Source organism: Sceloporus occidentalis, unplaced genomic scaffold (assembly GCF_023333645.1).
Source record: "Sceloporus occidentalis isolate IW3139 unplaced genomic scaffold, rSceOcc1.0.p SCAF_63, whole genome shotgun sequence".
NCBI lineage: Eukaryota > Metazoa > Chordata > Lepidosauria > Squamata > Phrynosomatidae > Sceloporus > Sceloporus occidentalis.
The window spans coordinates 3,484,244-3,503,976 of NW_028317043.1; the positions used below are offsets into that span (position 1 = coordinate 3,484,244).

At 37.7% G+C, this 19,733-nt stretch overlaps 1 protein-coding gene across 1 annotated transcript in view; it reads left to right on the forward strand.

Annotated features, from left to right (window-relative positions):
- The first annotated feature begins 1,991 nt into the window (after positions 1 to 1,991).
- Positions 1,992 to 19,733, forward strand: part of LOC149287196 (homeobox protein Mohawk-like) — a 42,408-nt gene continuing 24,666 nt past the window's right edge. The window contains exons 1-4 of the mRNA XM_089493172.1: positions 1,992 to 2,170; positions 7,712 to 7,871; positions 14,707 to 14,860; positions 16,990 to 17,325. Of these exons, the coding sequence (XP_089349298.1) occupies positions 1,992 to 2,170; positions 7,712 to 7,871; positions 14,707 to 14,860; positions 16,990 to 17,325 (829 nt within the window). The remainder of the gene's footprint in view (positions 2,171 to 7,711; positions 7,872 to 14,706; positions 14,861 to 16,989; positions 17,326 to 19,733) is intronic.

A 19,733-nucleotide genomic window follows, 5' to 3' on the forward strand; every position in this document is an offset into this window, starting at 1 on the left:
GGGATTTCTAACTTAAACTTAAATTTCTATCAGCGAAAACAACGTGCCATTACTTACAGTTGTCTTTGACCACTTCTGCATAGGAGTGATGGGAGTGATAAAGGGCCTCTGTACGGCTATGAGGATATTTCATTAAAAATCAGCTACAATAGTCATTTACAACATTAACCCCGTCTGTGCTGTATTTCTGATCCATTTCATGTTATTTTCAAAAACAAGGACATTTCTACGTGACCCCAAACGTTTGAACGGTAGATGTATATGTGAACAAGGCTAGCAATCTACTTGTCTGATAGATTGCAGCCCTTGTAAAACTGTATTCATTATTATTTATTTTCTTTGCATTTGATTACCTCTCTCCCCTGCTTTTCTATTAAAAACAAGATCCACTTGTGAAAATCAAGTGTTTTAGTGTAGAAGAAGAAGTGCTCTATACAGAAATTGTAGTTAATATGATTTGCTTTACCAGTTTCCTAAATCTGATTTCTCAAAAATCAACTATAGCTTCTAATCGAAAGGTATGAAACTGTCGTGAAAGTGTTAATTTAAACTCTATGTTTGAAGGAGCATATTGTTGGACACTTCGCTTTAAATCCATGTTTGTTACTCTGTTCGAGCATGTTAGCCGACACTACTGTAATGAAGTGAGCCCGACCAGAAGCCTTATTTTGAAATCTATGTTAGGCATAATCTCCCCGCATCATTTAACTAGATGTCAAACACCACCACTGCCGGCTCTGGCAGAGAACCCAGAATCTAATGTCAAATGAGGGGAATAAGGCTAATAAATTGCACAGGACAAATTGGCGCAGATTTTTAAACTAAATGCATCCATTTTGTTACTTGGCAGGTCAGTATCCCTTCTTCCTTGTTAATTAAAGCACTTGGAATACAGCGTGCAATATAAATGCTGCTTTGACTATATACAAGGGGTTATATGAAAGAGTCATTCTGGGGCAAAGTGCTCCCTGCAGAGCAGGAACGTTCCACCGGTCTTCACGGTGGTTGCACCAGATCTAGAACGTTGCACCAAAGCTGTTCTGAAAGCACAACCCTATCGCTGGTCTCAATGCCACGTTACTATAGAAATGTACACTTTTTCCATTAGCGATGAAATAAATATTTTACCATTGCACGTTAGCGTGTATTTATTACGCTCTTTTCTGTGTAGAAATCAGTCTGGTTATTTTTGGACTGTAAAAGACTTGTAAATCGATGAAACATAGAATAACGTTAATTTACCAAGTTAATCCAAAGGAGAATCAATCAAATCTTCGACAAATATATTATTTAAATGGCCCATCGCCACAGGTGGTCATAACTAGCCTTGCCATGGAGACTGGTGGCCTTCTACAGATAGGTTGACTATCCCTGAGGACAACTGTATAAGTTCAAAGCTACTCTGCTGACACTCTAGACGTTACGGCTCGTTCATAGTTAGTGATGTTCTACCTGCTGATTGTAACACATACTGCATATAACCAAATTCAACATTAGAAACATCATTCTTGGTACTGTTGAATGCTCTTCCGAAAAAGCAATTTTTTTAGTCATTTAAAATTTAGTTTCATTCATTATTTGTGCTGGGAACTCTAAATTGTCATGTGACACCAAACCAAGCTCATATAGGTCGTTGCCATAGGAAATGAAAAAATGTGTTGGTTTTTGTGATCCAACCTTCAGAGGAAATAATAAAATGCGAGACCTTCTAAGGTTTCTTTGTCCAGCATAAGCGTCTTAAGTGGAATGGCGCTGATGAAGGTTCCCCAAAAGTGGGAGAGCTACAGGCTGAGATCCTCTGAACTTGACCTTTATTTGAAATATCTGTAATATATTGTATTGTGTTTTAAACATAGATTGCCTGTTTACGTGTTATCCCAGTAACAATCACCATTTAATTTATTCTTCCCATTAGGAGCCATTTCTTTGGTACCTTGGACTTGCACTTTTCCTCGATGAATCAAAAGAGAGACATTACGAGTATTTCTGCTATGAACACCATCATGTTCAATAAGCTCAGTGGCCAGGTGTTGTTTGAAGAAGCCACCAATGACCGAGAAAGGGGTATCCGGCCTTATGTGGCTGTTATGGAAGGTCCCAACCCTGATGCAGTCCTTCAAGATAGTGTTTCAATGAAGGACAATGCCAGCCTCAGACACCGACGGCCTGGGTAAGAACATTTTCTCAAATGCCAACGTTCATGATTCTTGTAGACTGCAACTTCCCCGGCCATGAAGCTTTCAGGCTCCTCTTTAGACTTTGTTGTGTTTCTTGCATCCTCATTTGCTCTGACGAGAATTGTTGAAGGGCAAAGGAAACTTTGAACGTTTTGAACTCAAAGATGGATTGTATTTTTAGACATGTTCCACTTGACATAAGTGTATGTTATTTTGCTGCCATATATCTAGGGATAGAAGAGGTGTTGTGTAGTAGCTGACTTCGACAAATTGGGAGTGATTGATACACGTATTGTAAATGTTTTGACACAAAACTGTTTACACATTGATGCAGTTTTGTTCCATAATACTGCGTTTTCAGCAGTATGAGCAGGAGAAAGATGAGTCCCTGAGATATGACGTTGTACCAAATAATTACATTATTATGGATACTTTTTGCTTGGAACGGTCCAGCAGATTCCATAGCATTGTTGTAATGAAAGGAGAATACAAAATTAATAATTACATTTAAATTAAGAATATACAAAATAAACACTAACATGAACAAATGTTAAAACATACCGGTACAGAATGAAATAAGGTTCGGCTCTTGTGAGCTTACAGTCTATTAGGGGGTTTAGGGGGAACAAGACAAAAGGAAATCGTCTATTTAGGCCAGGGTGATTTCATTGTAGCAAATGTCACTTTCACAAGTGAGTGGCCTGGAGATCTCAAGGGTTGGGGGAACAAACGGATTCTCTCCAGAACGCTGTTTATGGTATATTAAGGAGTTAAGTAGTATATATCTCTGAACAAGTGGGTTTTTAGTGAGCTATGGCAGAATAAGTAGCGGAGACTCTGACAGAATTCCTAAGAACAGATGGACCTCTGGTGATTTTATTCTTTTAGGTTTCTAAGATACCCTTTTTCTAGAAATCGTCCTGTTGCATGATCTAGATTCTTCTAGAGACGCTGATATGAACAATAAATATGGACAATTATTACATGTGTTGAACGACTATAAATCCAAATTCATTAGAATAGTAGCTGACTACCAAATTTATTGACGGCATAAGAAATCTATACAACTTTTGCTAATAAATTGAAGAGATTCTGGATTCAGATTTATATAATTTCCATAAGAAATATTTTACCGACCTCAGCAGGAAATAAAAGTTTTTGATAAACACATATGTATATACTTTCTTAAATATTTGTATAAATAACTTAAGATGGGCTTCAATAAATAGCACATGGTGTGGTTTTTTTTTAAAATGGCCTAGACTATAGACAATGTTTTTTTTTTCTAGGATTTAAAGCAATTAAATCCAATAAATTTGATGGTAAATTTACTGCTAATCTGTCTAGTGGTAATCGCCATATGGTAAAGGTAGGAAATCATATACGAGAGATTCCGAGACTAGATACGTTTATTATTAAGATTTAGTCAAAAAATTTCCAAATGGGACAAAAGCCAACCTCATTAAGAAGCCTGGCATTTCTAGGAAGAAATAGTAGCCAGAGACAGAGGACTCAGTCAGAGGACTGGGATCACTGGCTGTCTGAGCCCCATGCCGTAGGGTGGACGGTTTAGAATGGTACGATTTCTTTTAACTACTGGAAATTTCACGTGATTCTGCACATTTTCATTCCTGAGTAGGCCGGAGACCCATTTCTACTCAGCTTACGGAAAAATAGACATGGAAAAAATAGAAAAATGTGGGAAATTTATAGTATATATAGGACATAATATATGTAAGAGTTTCTCCGGTTTGATTATTGAGTTATATATATATATATATATATATATATATATATATATATTATACATTACACAGTGCAGTCACTTTAAATGATGGTGTGTGTTGCGGAAGCTGTCACTCGAAGTGTTAGAGTCCGATGAGCTTGTGGAATCAGAGCTCAGAGAGAAGGTAGATCTGTAGGTAGAGGAAAAGTCTGCCCTGCTTATGCTGCAATTATAACTTGTACATGATACGTCTGTGGATAACACTGGATACATAAAGTATATATATATATATATTAAAAAATAAAATCAGTGATCGCTAAGATGAATAAACCCTCATTATAATGTTAGGATCAGTGTTCTCCCCTAGCGGTAAGGATGGCGGCCGGGATAGTAGGTGGCTGGAGGTCCTGGTACCGAGACTCTCCTAAAGTGTAAAGCCCTCTCCGGACATTATTAATGAGCCACCTGCTATTCCAGAAGTCTGGTATTTCGGTGGAAAAAAAATATAAGGCACACAAGCATACAAATACAGCTCTCGAGGTGCTCTCGCAAGGATCAATACATGCATGCAGCAAATCAGTGCACACGCATCAGCACATACACAATGTACAATATGTACATCCTATTACAGAAAGCGCATTGTAGTTTCATTGATTCAGTTCCATGGCAAGTAATAATGCGACATCAGGATTAGATAGGACTCGACATAATCGGGGTACTTTGACGTATATTGTGACGGAATCCCCAATCGTTATGCCCCAGATGCTTTTAAATCTAATTTCCGGCATCATGTATCTGCTGACTACTGACTCCTTCTTTTTTATGTATGTCTGTTTTGGCTCCTTCCGCAGTGGCTCAAAGTCTATATTTGTAAGTTTTTTGGGTGTGTTTGTCCTTTTTTGTATTTTTTTGTCCATTATGAGGTCTGTAGCTGACCTGCAGTGACACCTACTGGACTCCTATTAGTATATAAATGATGCGTCACGTGCGATGGGGAATTTCAATTCATGTTTCTCTTCCCCAAACCCAGATGTTTAACTGTTGTTAAAAGATGTCAAGCTGTTTAACCCTCATTGACGTTAAGCTGTTTTAACCCTCTAAGTGATGAAGTATATATAAATATAAAACAAACTGCTTTGCCAGCTGGGATTTCCATAAGGAAATTAAGTGCATTAAGGTGCAGAAGCTATAATATATAATTTATATCTATATATATATAATATTATAGTAATGCTGTTTGGGCGCTAAAAATATTACTCATTTATTTCTGATATTGGAATAAAATTAACAATTAACCCAGGAGGTAGGGGTATTTCTAAGGAAATTTGCGTATTTTTGCAATGCTGCTTTTGAGATTATTATTTTTTTATTATTATTTATACATAGAGTCATTTTTATTTCACCAAATGAAATCATCAAACTAGTTTAGTTTGAAATGTAAACATGTTTTTAAAGGTAGTATCTCAGGGATTTTTATGATGCCATTCATTGTAATGTTTATGTTCCATTCTATAAATTCTTTATGACTCTATTTGTGTGTTTTGCTAGAAAAAAAAGTCCGTCTTTTCAAAACTAAGTTTGGTTTTAATGATGATTTTATTCTATTTTTTATTTTGGTTGAATTTTTCCCCTAGCCGAATCAGAGTATCACAATAGATAGCCAATAATAGGCCATATACCCCATAGGTACCCCATGGCCACTTTGGGCACTTGTCTTGAAGAGATCTATGGTAAATATTTTGATCAAGGCTTGTAAAAGTAATACAATATCTTGCTTTTACTCAGCAGGGGAGCATGTTACTAGTAAACAGTTTCTCGTTTATGATACCTAGACTTTTTGTCTTGAATAGTAGAATGCGTTCCGATGCTCAAACGATAATATTTACCTGATGTCCACGGTGAAGCAGATAGAGCGGGTCTTGATGGTCCAGAGACGAAGCCGTGATTTGTTGGTCATGGCTACGTTCACTAGACCATCAGATATTAAATGACAGGTACACCAGCTACCAGGTACAATCCATTCTGCGTTATGTAGCTCTTTAAAATGTTCTGCTTACTCTTTACTTAATGTTTGCCAATTTAAATTGATCACGACCCATACTGTGTAAAGTAATACATACTTTGCTAAATAAATGATAATAACAGTAATGATAGGAGAATCATGTATGGTATATGTATGGTATTACGTGTTAAATGTACTGCGATATACATTTTGTTTTATGGATTGGAATAGCTGCAGTTATCACGCAATCCGGCCATTAGCCCTGCTTGTCAATGAGCAGAGTATTGTGTTGGGAGCCCAGAGTGATTGCGAATGAAGTTAGTTATATCGCGTCTGTATAGGTTAAAGGAATATTAATGAATTATCTGCTTTGTAGTGACTTATGGACGCCCGCCATTAACCCATGCATTGCCAGGTTCGGCCAAACTATCTCCATGGCTCATGGATCTACGCTTCGGGCAGCCAGACTAGAAGACTAATGAGCTGAACTACGTGGGTGCGACCCACATTTATCACAATGTTACAAAAACAAATCATATGTGAATATACATGTGTTGTGTGTATAAATAAATCCTTAGCTTGTTTTTCGGCAAAGGCCCCTTTCATTTTATTCACTTAGGGCCCGCAGAAACTCGGAGCCGCCCTTGGTCCTGATGAAGTGGCAGGTTCCCTCATCTGTTGGGTTGGGAAATGCCAGTAAAATATCCAGGAAACCTTTCCTCCGACATTGTGTGGTTTACTGTACAAACCTTTTTTTTTTTTCAGTAATGACTCTTTTAACCGGGCCCAATTATAGTAAATGAGGTGTGCGACAGGCTGTCATATCTACATAAATTATCAAGCCTCGGCCAAAACCGTAATGTATTAAATCGGGCCAGTCAGACTGTTGAAATCGTAATTTGTAACACATCTGGAAGAGTGAAAATACCATTGCTCATCAAATCCAAATGCAGAAACTGACAAAAAACAGACTAAGTGCCGTTTTTTTTACGTTAGGTAAAAATGTTGCTGTGTTTTCTTATGGGGCGTGCCTTTCTAAAGAAAAGAATAAAATAATGTTTTAGGATTTATTTAAGGAGAATCAAATAAGAATTTATGTTGGGAACGTTGTATATTTTTTGATTGTGTCTATCTATGGGAAATTACACACGCTGTCTGCGGTAACATCTCTTTGCCAAGCATACTGGGAATGTGTTTCATACCGAGCTGTCATCTCAGCTTTTAGAATAACTAAATGAACGTATTAAACGACCCGTAGTAGTTTGTGCTTTGGGATGGTCAATCGGGGTAATTGTTTTTGGAGATGTGTAGGTTTAGGAGATCACCCCATAGAAGCTGAGATCTGTGTCTCAAAGTAGCGGCATGATCTAATCATTTTCATGTCTTAAATCTTCTCTCCCTTCGCCTCACCTTAGAGTTACAGAGGCTGCCTGAACCAATGAACAACAATCAGCAACTTAACAGAATGAGAGATAACATCATTGGGAGCAATAATCAGACTTTTTCTAATAGATACATACTTTTTCATTTTGGATTTCAGAGATATGGGAGAATACCTTCTAGAGATAAGAGCGATCAATGTATGTTTGAGATGAGCACAAAAGGACTGCGATGGAAATCTATCCTTAGCAATTTAAGGCCAGCTGCTGATAACGTGTGTGGCTACACGCTACCATTATCTAACAATGTAAAAAATACTTGTGTTTGGATAGCTTGGACTGATGCATGGACAGAAAGTGTCATGTTTTCTCTAATGATGTCAAAGTATGACCTGCTACCATTGTTGTTTTTTTTTTTTTTTAGAAGCTCAAGAGGAAGCAGCGGAAAAGTAAGACATAAAAGGCAGGCGCTGCAGGACATGGCGCGACCGCTAAAGCAGTGGCTTTACAAGCACCGGGATAATCCGTACCCCACCAAGACTGAGAAAATTCTACTGGCACTTGGCTCCCAGATGACCTTGGTGCAGGTGAATATCATATGTTTTTCATCCATTCACAAGAATTAATTTGTCAGGAAGAGCGATGTCCTGAGATGACTTTACTCTTATTGTAACGAGTGCTGCAATGTAACAAAAAATGCATGGCTGTTGAAAGATAATTATGTATGTATTCCTCTCAATGGTTACTTTCTTCCAAATGTGTTTTAAGGACCCCCGCCTCTTGATTGTGACCATCTATTAGGCCCAGCACAAACATGAGCTAAAAAGCCTTTTAACCTCCTACTCTTGAAAACATTGATGTTTGATAAAGAAATTTAGGCTAATAATAGGCCTTTGGACATTATTACTCAAATCAGATAAGCCTTGTTCGGACTTTTAAATGATTGTATTCTAGATACTTATTTACAGATGTGTGTATTTATTTATTAAAACAGCCACTCGATGTTTCTCCAAAATGGGCTAGAAAACTGTTAATCTGTCACAGATATTATTACACGCTTAATAGGACACCGAATGACAAAATGCTATAAGTAGATGTTGCGCAATCCTGTGCTTTTGGCTTCAGTATGCTCTTGGCGTAGTCTCAGTAAGTGACCTAATGAAGTGAATTGGTTAGCTTCTGAAAACTCTTCTATAAAAACTTTAGTTAGAACAGTAAAACATTGTTTTCTAGAACTTATTTGCAATGATATTCCATTAAAAGTCCATAATAATTCCAAACTCAAATTTTGCTGTGTCTTCCATTTTGCCTTAAATGCAGTTTTAAGAGACCGTTGTGTACAATGTGTGTGCGAAACCAGAACATTGGACTCGTAGAAGCACGATATGACGAGAGTCCTGCTTAAAATGTGTTTGCAGATTGTAAGCTGGTTTGAACAGGGTCCTCCCCATCTGTTGTTTCTGTAAATCAAATTGCTATATACTACTTGTTATTTTCTGTCTACCCGTTGTACAGCACTATGGAGTATGATGGTGCTATATAAAACACTAAGCAATAAGAATCTAGAAGTAAAATGGAAATCTCAGTGCCCCACGCAGTCTCACTACCGAAGAAGGTGTGTTAAGAGACTTTTAAAGTACTTTAATATGCATTCTTTACCTGTCCATGGTCTGGTTTGGCCAGTGCATGCTTGGGGTGGTCTTGGCAGACCCCCAGGAACCTATGTACAAGTAAGCACTGTAGCTGGTTGGCAATTTATGGGGTAATATACAAACAGGTTATTATGAATCATAAAGCACTAGCAGATTCTGTAGCGCTGTCACACTAGAGGACAGTGAAAATATATAACAAAGACATAGACAATACCTTTAAGACACCTTCATATATATCGGTACACAAGGAAGGGGGGCCCCGGCTGCTTGTGAGCAATGGAATCTAGAAAGGGTTCTCTTATGAAAGTTCTCCCCGTATTTACAGTTTGTCTCTTTAACCCCCTTGACTTATTAACCCTTTGGTATTTATGCTGTGATCTTCTGGATTTGTAATACAACCTATAGTTAAATTTACGCCTTTGGGACCTCTGAGGTCTCTTTTTCTGGGAACCCCAAAATGCTGCATACTTGTCATAATATATGTTGTGAAGGTTATTTCGTTTGGAAGTTTATGAAGAAATATTAATAGAAATGAATGAATAAAAGCTGAAGCAGTCCGGTATTGCGTAACTTTGCTATTTTTCCATAGCTCGGCTGTTATGCATTTGGTTATTTGTAACTTTTCTTTCGATTAATTATTTAAACAACTCATAACCCAAACAGGAACGAACCAGGCAGTCGTTTCGTGCTATAATACATAATTAACTAATCTATCCTGGTAATGTCCTAACCTGTCATTTTGGGAGGAAGGTTCCCAAATTATGGGGCACGGAATTCTAAAACGACATTTTTTCTTTCCATGGATGAAAATGAGTGCACGTGTCCAATACCAAAGTGAGCAGCCCGATCTAGAGGACACCATATCTGAAATGCAGCGTACAGGGTTCCTATGCAAGTACTATGTGCCTTTTCATTGTTGAACTGTACACAGTTCTTAAAAAAGGATGCGCAGAGAGCAAAGAAAACCCTAAAAACTGCAATAACCCAATAAACCATCATCTCACATTGATCCATTGGAAAGTGTCTTCTGTAAGTGTCATGAGTCTACAGTGGAAAATCAGAGATAGATTTTTATGGATTATGTGTATTACAGGATTGCACTGGAAGACGCGTATAATAATTCAAATCTCTGGCAAAAAAAGGATCTTTTTTTTTTTTTACACACGTGTACATATTAAACTCCAGAACTGTCACACGAGTAATCCTTTATACATGACCTTTCCAACTAATGATTTTGCAACGCACAAAAATGAGCAAAAAACATAATCAGCGAGTGGTATAGTTAATAAACACACTCGCGCTCATGCGCATTGCTAGCTGTAGTGATCATTGCATCCCGTGATGTATTATTTTCTTAGTAGCTACAGTATAATACAAGAGACACATTTTCCTGTTATATGCATTACATTTAAAATAATTAAATCCCCACCTGCCTTGAAGTCCTGTTTCCTCCTGCCCATAATTATATCGCTAATACCCTCCTTATAGAGGAAATGAGGAATCCTGTTTCCATTACAAGAGGTCCCGAAACCACACTCGAATTATCGTTAATGGCATTTTATGATGTTATAGTTAGAACATTAGAAGTGAAGAATTGTTAGGAAGACGACCTATTCTTCCTTCAGGATTTTAAACTAAGATAAAACTCTCTGCGTCGGTATTTACTTAACATAGACCGTTATGTTGTTGGACCGTCTAAGGCATCCTGTGTCTATTATATGAATTCAGGGAGTTAAAACGACAGCGTTACTGCTTAGTGAATAAACCCCAAAGAGCCTTGAACATTTTTCCAATCATCTCCCATGTAACCTACAGAACATGAGAGATACAGAAAGAAGCGAATAGGTGGCACAATTGCAAAAACAAATTTATAGGAAAAAAAAGCAAATAATTCAACATAATATAGAAAAATATATGTGTTTCTGGCTGTTTAAGGCCAACTCATTGCTTGCCTGGCTTCGTCCTTTATGGATATTACAGATGCCTGTGTAGAGCGCATGTAATTCTTCTTTATGAATGTTGCCGTTGCGTCTGAATCACCTATGATACCTGGGGTACGTGGATTGTTCTTATATTATTACAATTCATGGTTGTTGTGGTTGATGTGAGTACAGCGCTGCGGAACATGATGGCGCTATATAAACCAATAAATAATTTTAATAATAATAATCGTTTGTGGTATATGGACCATTGTTCATATTTAGAGGTCTTATATGTGTATATGCTTATATATAAACATATATGGTATTTAGGGTTTAGTTAAGTTGTCCCTATTTATGTTTACTCTTTTATGTTTTATGTTTTTATGTTTTATTCTTTTAAATAACACATTTGTTACCCAAGAATAACATAAATTATGCTTTTCTCCCTTTCCTTGTTTCTCCACACATTAATCCGTCCTTCTACCAGCGTATGTAATGCCATTTTTTTTTTCTTTTTCTTTGAGGCTCTGTCACTGCAGAAATATCCAGACAACCATTAAATTAATCTCCCCATGTTTTGGTTGGGTCATCGCAAAACCTATAGATGCCAAATGAGGCATATATCAGCTAAAGTGCTGGAAGATAATTTATTCACCTGGGCGCATTAAAACGTGGACTTATTCCAAAACAGTCCTTCTGGCCTCCTTTCCAAAGTGTCACATCATTTTGATTAATCTAAACATGTACTTAGGGGTGAAAGAAAAACTACGGGATGGTTATATAGCTCTCTTGTGCTGCCACGGCAAAATCCCGAGGTTATAAAGCAACATGCTTGGCACTAAAATGTTGACTGTGGAGCCTACTGTATTTTTAACCTCGCGTATTTAATTTAAAATAACATTTTCCAAAAGGTCAAGTGACAAGCTGAAATCTTGTTAAATAACCCCAACAAGCAATTATATATTTTTTTCCAAATATTATAGTGGACTTTTTTTTGTATTTTTTATTTTTTTTATCAATAACTGTTTTTCACAATGTGAACCCGTTCATTCCTTTTTTTTTAGAAAATGTTAAGCTAAGAGCCTTAAAATGGCATTTTTCATTTTAAATGGGTTATCTTAAAATAGATTAAGAAAGTATTTTTATAAACATTATCTGAATCTTCATGAGTCAGCGAGCATTTTAACAAGCCAGCATATCCATAAAATAAGATCTAGAGTGGAGACGTTGCTCAGAGACATAACACTCACTCCTGCAGAAGGTAACCTTTAGTTCTTGACAACCTAGGTGTCTCAGCACAATATATTAAGGATATATATAGGATATACATGGTATATAAGAAACATTCGGCCCATCTAGTGAGCCCATTTTTACTGATGTAAGTCCTTGATCGTGCCCCAGAGTCAGGATAGTTTTATGCCGACCCCATGCATGTTTAAATCCCCTCACTGCGTTAGCCTCCACCTCTTTTGTTGGGAGACTGTTCCATTTATCTACCACCCTCTGTGTAAAGTAATATATGGGCACAGCAGAAGGTACGACAAATATGGCAATCAAGGCTGTCTATACATAATAGGAACCAAGGCAAATTTCCTCCGTATAGGCCAGGGGTGTCCAACCTGCGGCCCTCCAGCTGCTGCAGAACTACATCTCCCATACTCCTCAGCCAGCCCCTTGGCTGATAGAGCATTATGGGAGATGTAGTCCTGCAGCAGCTGGAGGACCGCAGGTTGGACACCCCTGGTATAGGCCATCCTTCCCATCCTAATTGTACCAGACGGCACTCGTACATTTTATGATAACATTTGCGCTGCTAGTTGCTACAATATGATGTCATATCCAAACTGGTGAAGAGGTCTACGTTGGCGGCTATAGTAGCTGTAGAGTGTGCCATAGGACAGCTGCCATGGATGGACGACTGGGACCATGGAAGGTGCCTCTTTTTGCCATAAACATTATCTGCTTCTTGTGCTGAGGACCCAATATTTTCCCGAATCTATGCAACCTCTTCTTGATTGTTTAGGATCTTTTGAGATCGTGGTAACATGTTTCACAGCTGGTTGAGAAGCCAAGACAGAGGAGGAATGCTGGGTGTGTACCACTAAGCTTAATTACTTCCATGGTTGGTAGGCTGACATTCACTGCCAAATATATCCTAGAAACTGCTGAACCATTTGAAAAATCCTAACAGACCCTATGGACAGTTTTATGCGGTATTGATTTATTTAGTTATTGGAACAGCACGCTATTTTTAACATCTTGATTTACTACAGGGCAAGCGTTTTACAAAATATTTTAACGTGACAGTTTGTTTCAATTAAGAAATGTTCTCAAGGCAGAGCAATAAATAATAATATTTTTTTTTCATAAATAGCAAATTCAAGCAATAAATTTTTCCAGGCGCAGACGAGACTGCAAACAAAATTATTATGTATGTTTATATATTATAAATGTCTATTATTTATGTATTAAATTAAATTTATATATAATTTATAGAAACATTTTGATTTTGAAGAGTAAGAGTCTGATTCTTGAGGAAATGGATATTCTGAATTAACCATGATTCTACTGCTTTTCTGATGCTTTTTACATTTTGTTCCTTAAAAAAAAAAACGTTACTTGTTGGTTTGACACAGATGTGAGAGAGTAAAAAGTGCTGAGGAATCTTTAGAATGTCTGTGAGTCTGTAACAAGACCCTACAGGATAAACGTTAGGCGTAAATACACGTTAAGAGACACACAGGGGACATGTGGAAATATAGAGCAGTTAGTGATAATAAAGTCGTGAAGATCAACAGGATAAATTAGCACAAATGTTTTAATTAATATTCATATACACAGTGATACATACATATCATATATAGCATAAAACAATTAAAGTCCATAAAAGTGAGTTGCCGATTAATTTGGAGAATACTGTAAACCTGATGCGTTTCGCCTTGCTCAGAGTTATCACATAGAATGACACATGGGATATACAATAACCCTCAAAAGACCAAGTGGTACATCGGTATGTCATGCAGTGGGATCACCTGTGGGTATACTGTCAGCTAATCTGCTGTTGACCGAGAATGATGTGGTTAGCGTTCTTTGTGTACAGGCAACTCACGGAATGGATGTATGGCACATCCACTCATGCCAGATTATTTTCATTGTATCCGTTCTGTCTTTGGGACGTTGAGAACGCGTTACCAGTGTTGCTAGAGCTGCCATTACCCGTTCTCTCTCTCTATCTCTCTTTTATCCTTTTGTCCTTCTTTTCTTTATCCCCATTGGAGCAGGCTTATACTACAGCAGGGATGGGTAGAGCTGCAGGTACTCATTTTTGGATTAAATTGAATAGATAAAATGCTATAATGTTGTACAGAATGTAGTATAAGGGCTAATTGACGACGTGGAAACCCTACGCAGTCACATAATCTGCTCATGCTGCGCTGTCTCTGTTGGCTGGCCAGCAACATGTCTAATGTATATGTGTAGTAGAAAAAGTGTGCTGTTCTTATTGTAGGCAAACCTCCGGGAATATTACCTGAAGAAGACATTGTAGAATGGAGGGTTACAGTCGTGAAATGATATTGAAGAAATTTTAAAACATAATATATACGTTATGCAGGGCCAGATCAGATCTTCTTGCGTGATAAATTCATTGGGGTTTGTCCCTCATAATGCATAGTGACACCGTTCTGTATCTAATATATACTGTATTATGCTTATAATGATAGATATCTCAATCGTATATCACAGGCCATTATATACTGAGTGCCCAGATGTTAAATGATGTTAAATTATGATGATATAACTTTTATTTAATATATGGTACATGACAATATTTAAACTTGTTTCTTCAGGTTTCGAATTGGTTTGCAAATGCAAGACGCCGCCTCAAAAATACTGTGAGACAACCAGACTTGAGCTGGGCTTTACGGATCAAACTGTACAACAAGTACGTCCAAGGGAATGCCGAGCGGCTAAGCGTGAGCAGCGACGACTCCTGTTCAGAAGGTTCGTTACCCTGTATCTGCTTTTGACATGTTCATGTCTCTACAATTCAATTCAGAGACGTATATAGATATTATGCAGTCTGAATGCTATTTCTTGTTTTCAAATTGGCTTCATTGTATATAACTTTTTAAACGTCACCATATGTGTCTTCCAGATCCGCAGAGAAGATTTTATGTACATATTGCGCACAATTTTCTGTGACAAAACCAAAAGTTACCTTTTTTAATGTTACACTGTATTCAGCTTGTATAAGCAATTAATTTGTCAGCCAAATAAAATGCACCTATGGCTTTATGGATTTGTCATAAACAATCCTGCTCTGAATCCCAGATTTGTAGACTTTCCAACGCACTTTACGCATTGTAATCAGAGACATCTACATAAGGACACAAGGACTGTCACTTGACTTGAGTCCTTACTCACTCTGACATGGGCTCTCTCTACTTCCATGTGTCTGCCGTATATAATGTTGAGAATAACCCAGCGTAGATTTGCATAGGGCAAAAAATAGATCTAAACTGCCATATTGACGTAATTTATGTTATTTTTCTTGCTAAGACTCTGTATTTGTGGAAGCTGTTTGTCATTGTTTTGCTTACCGTAAGCCTAATGAATGCTACGCTGTATTAATGGTTATATGTAAGATTCATTCAAATAAAACTAACTGAAAATCAAATATAAATTTTTTTTATATATAAATATAATAATATTTAATATATACAATTAAATAAACAAACACAAATTACAATAAAATCCTGAATGTAACATTTACAGCGTTATAGATATTTTAAGACTATTTGAAAATGCTAAATAACAAGCTTAAGGGTGCAGTGAAACTGCCTAATAGTTTTTTATGTATATGGCATTAAAACCCCTCGTCTTACCATGTTTGATAATGTTTCAAGAAGCTCCATGAATTGGTATTCATGCTTAAAAATGTGTGATGCAAATGGCTTCTTTTCCAGTAATTTGATCCAGTTTAAGTTGGTTTAACGAGGTCACTCCCAGCCCAGAGAAAATGCATTGCAACACGTTCACGGAACAAATGGTTTAACATGGGTTTGTTTTGATTGAGGTCCTTGAGAGCTCTTCGTTCCAGCGTAGTCAAAATTCTCACAATAGTGCTCTGAAGCCATCTTCTCCCATCAATGCTGTTGACACGTTTTTGTGCATAAAGAAGCTGACTTATTAAACAGAGGGCCTTATTAAACCTAGAAAAATGGTAGCTTGTGCAACACTACAGGGTGTGTGGCGAAATCTAATGCACAAATCTTTAAAAAAAAGACCTTGGAACATACATTTCATTTATGGAAGGCTTGAGGTTGTAGGTCCTATGCCAAAGCAACCCGTACTCATTTCTAAGTCTCTTAGAAAATCAACGCAATTGATATGAGTGGGCGTTTTCCATACACCCATCGGAAGGGTTATTCACTGAAAGCAAAATAACAGTTATTGATAGATATTTCCTGTTGGAAGAAGCAAAAGAAACATCAATTATGTCGAAAAGAAGATGAGATAAAATAAGCTCTCAAAATTTTTGGGGGCATAAATACTACTAAATAAGTGAGAGTATGAAGTACATACTTTTTACGTGATGTGAACAAAAGATCTATGCCTGTAGAATTCCTACATCAGTGTCCAATGAGATGAAAAAAATCAGCTAGAGAACAATATGACACAAAACCCAGCTGCAGATATCCTGAAAGTAAAAGGCGAAGATTTCTGTTTTGCCAAATGTTAACATAAACAATCAGTAAATTAATTAATTCATGTTAAAAATGCAGATATTAAGCAATTTTCTGGCCTAGGCCTAGGATGGCAGGACTGGGGGGGGGGCAACCACTATTGCAACAGGGCTAGATTGACCAGTTGACCACAGCTCAGTAGGCCCATTGCGGAGATCTCTGGTGTAACGTGGCCATTTATGCTATGGACCTCTATAGTGCTTCCTCACCGCGGAGACGAGCACTGGTACACAACATCACAGGCCCAAACTTGGAAGTTTGGAAATTCTTTTAGAACTCGTACACATTTAGCTTTTTTTTATATCCAATGTTATACTTGATTAAGTGTCTTATAGCTAATTTCATAGTAGTATCCCATTGTGATTACTTATTTCTTTCTTTTAGATGGTGAGAACGCCCCGAGGAGTCATGCTAATGAAGAAAGATACGACAAACCCATTCACCATACTGTGATTAATAACGAGAATTCAGTCATCAAATCGGGTGTAAGAGCCGAGGCAAGTAGCAATGAAGACTACGTGTCACCTCCAAAATACAAGAGCAGTTTATTGCACCGATATCTCAATGACTCTTTGCGACATGTCATGGCTGCCAATGCAGCGATGAGAGAAAAAAACCGACAAAGGAACCACTCAGGGTCATTTAGCTCCAATGAGTTTGAAGAGGAATTAGTATCTCCTTCATCGTCAGAAACCGAGGGCAATTTTGTCTACCGTACAGGTAAAAATATTTACGTATCTAACTCATTATAAGTGTGTTCATTTCCATCAGAATGTGTCATTCTATATAAAAACCGTTCAGAAGAATCTTAAAGTAGCTATTTCTAAAGAACGAAGGAAATAATAAAAAGCACAAGTTGCACAACAAAGTATATTAAAGATAACTGAAGGACTTTATCATATACAGTTTATATATATATATATATATCTTGGAATAGCATTATGCAAAATTACAAATACATTAAGGGAATAAACTATATTTTCTGCATAAAGAGGAAAGTCAAAGCAGAGGGTCTCCACAATTGCCCATGATTCCTGCCACCCTCCTAAAGCAGGACAGTGGGGGCAGCTATGTGTGCGTACAATCACTCAATCATCTATTTAACAAATATACAGATTCTTGTAAAACTAAAATATACGTACAGTATATAAAGTATACATTTTTCAAAAAAATAACTAAATAGAAAATAGATAGGAAATGCAAGCAATATATAATCTGGAAATTAGTAAATATTGCACTATGGGGCGATGAGTGTGCAAATATAAAAAAAAAGCCAATATACCTTTAAACTGTTTAAAATACATTTATTTTCATGCTCTGCTGAATGCTATAATTACTTTTTTTGGTGTCTTCTTGTTTTTTGCAAATGTTGTTATGGCATAACCTGTTTTTTGTGCAAAACTCATGACAATATGGGTAGTACTTTATAAAATGAAAAAGTGAAATACCAATACATTCCTTTGGAAGACGTGTCTTATAGACAAAAAATGACACTTTGCCTAAGAATTCCTCTTTATGCATCATATTTCCTGACTTTTCGGGTGTCCCAATCAGGTGTTGGAAGTGTTTGGCAACAGTACAGATTTTACAGGTTACCCCGCCAATCAAGGAAGATCAGAGGATCTCCTCAGCTGGCCCATGACCCTTACTGTGTGCAAAAGTGAGACAGTGGGGCAGCTATGAAAGGGGCAGCACGTGATAATTGGGGCAGCACGTGATAATCGGGGCACATGGGAGGTATGCAGGACCGGATTAATGGCGGAGCACATGAAGCAATTGCTCCATGGCCCCAGTGTTTAGAGGTGTAGTGTTTTCTGTATGTAGTATTAAACATGGAGAGCAGGAGCCAGCACTACTTGATAGTAGTTATACAGAGCAGTTCTTTATTCAGCTCAGATCCAAAACATAACATTTCAAACTGTCAACTGAACTCCAACTTAAAAATGGCCACTGACCATAGAGTTCCCCACAAACAGTCCAGAGTGTCCTTTCTTAAAGCAACAGTATACCACATCTCCCAAACTATTTTCAAATCCCCCCTTTTAAACATACATTACTGAACAGTAAAGAAACTATAAAAATGAAGCTAAATATACTTTATCCTATAACATAATCTTTCAGTCTCTCGGGAGGGCGTATTACTCTTCCAGATCGGGATGTTTTGCAAGCAGCTTCTGTAGACTCTAGAGGGACTTGGTCTCCTTGGTCTCCATCTGAACCTGGCACTTCAGCCTCCAAGTCTGTATCGTGTGTGATTGTCGACTCTGCTCTACTTTTAGTTACAAGTACCTGTGGATCTGAGTGGTCTTGATCATATGTATTATCCAACCTGAGATGACGCCGGTTTCTCCTGTACTTTCTGCCATCCGGTGTTTCAATTACATAAGATCTTGGCTCAGGACCAACAAATAATATCTTTGCAGGCTGCCAACCAACTGATGTCTCCATACGCACTGCATCCCCTGTTTGGAAGGCTGGTAGTAACTTGGCGCCATGATCATAATAAGCTTTCTGCCTGCGCTGAATGTCTCTCAATCCCCGGTGTGCATTCTTTGGAATCTGGGGCTTTAATGCAGCAGCCACAACAGGTACCTTGGTTCGAAGAGTCCGACCCATTAAGAGCTGTGCGGGGGAATAGGCCATTCCAGTGATTGGAGTGTTGCGTAGCTCTAAAAGCCCAATATGAGGATCCACCCCCGATTCCCATGTCTTTTGGAGCATGAGTTTAATAGTTTTTACTGTCCTTTCTGCTAGTCCATTAGATTGTGGGTACCCAGGACTAGAGTGAGTAAACTTTATCCCCCATGCTGCAGCAAATGCCTTCATCTCGGCACTGGCGAAGGGTACATGATCACTGATAACTTCTGTTGGGATGCCATGTCTAGCAAAGGTGGCTTTCAGTTTGCCAATAACGGTTGTTGATGACTTATCAGACATCTTTAACACTTCAGGGTATTTGGAAAAATAGTCCACTATCACAAGGAAAGAGCACCCTTTCCAATCAAAAATGTCCATTGCCAGTTTTTGCCAAGGAAGATGAGGAATTTTGTGCGAGAGTAATGGCTCTTTTTGGTTCGCAGGTAGATAACTAGCACAAATCTTGCAGGTCTCTACCATCTGATGAATGT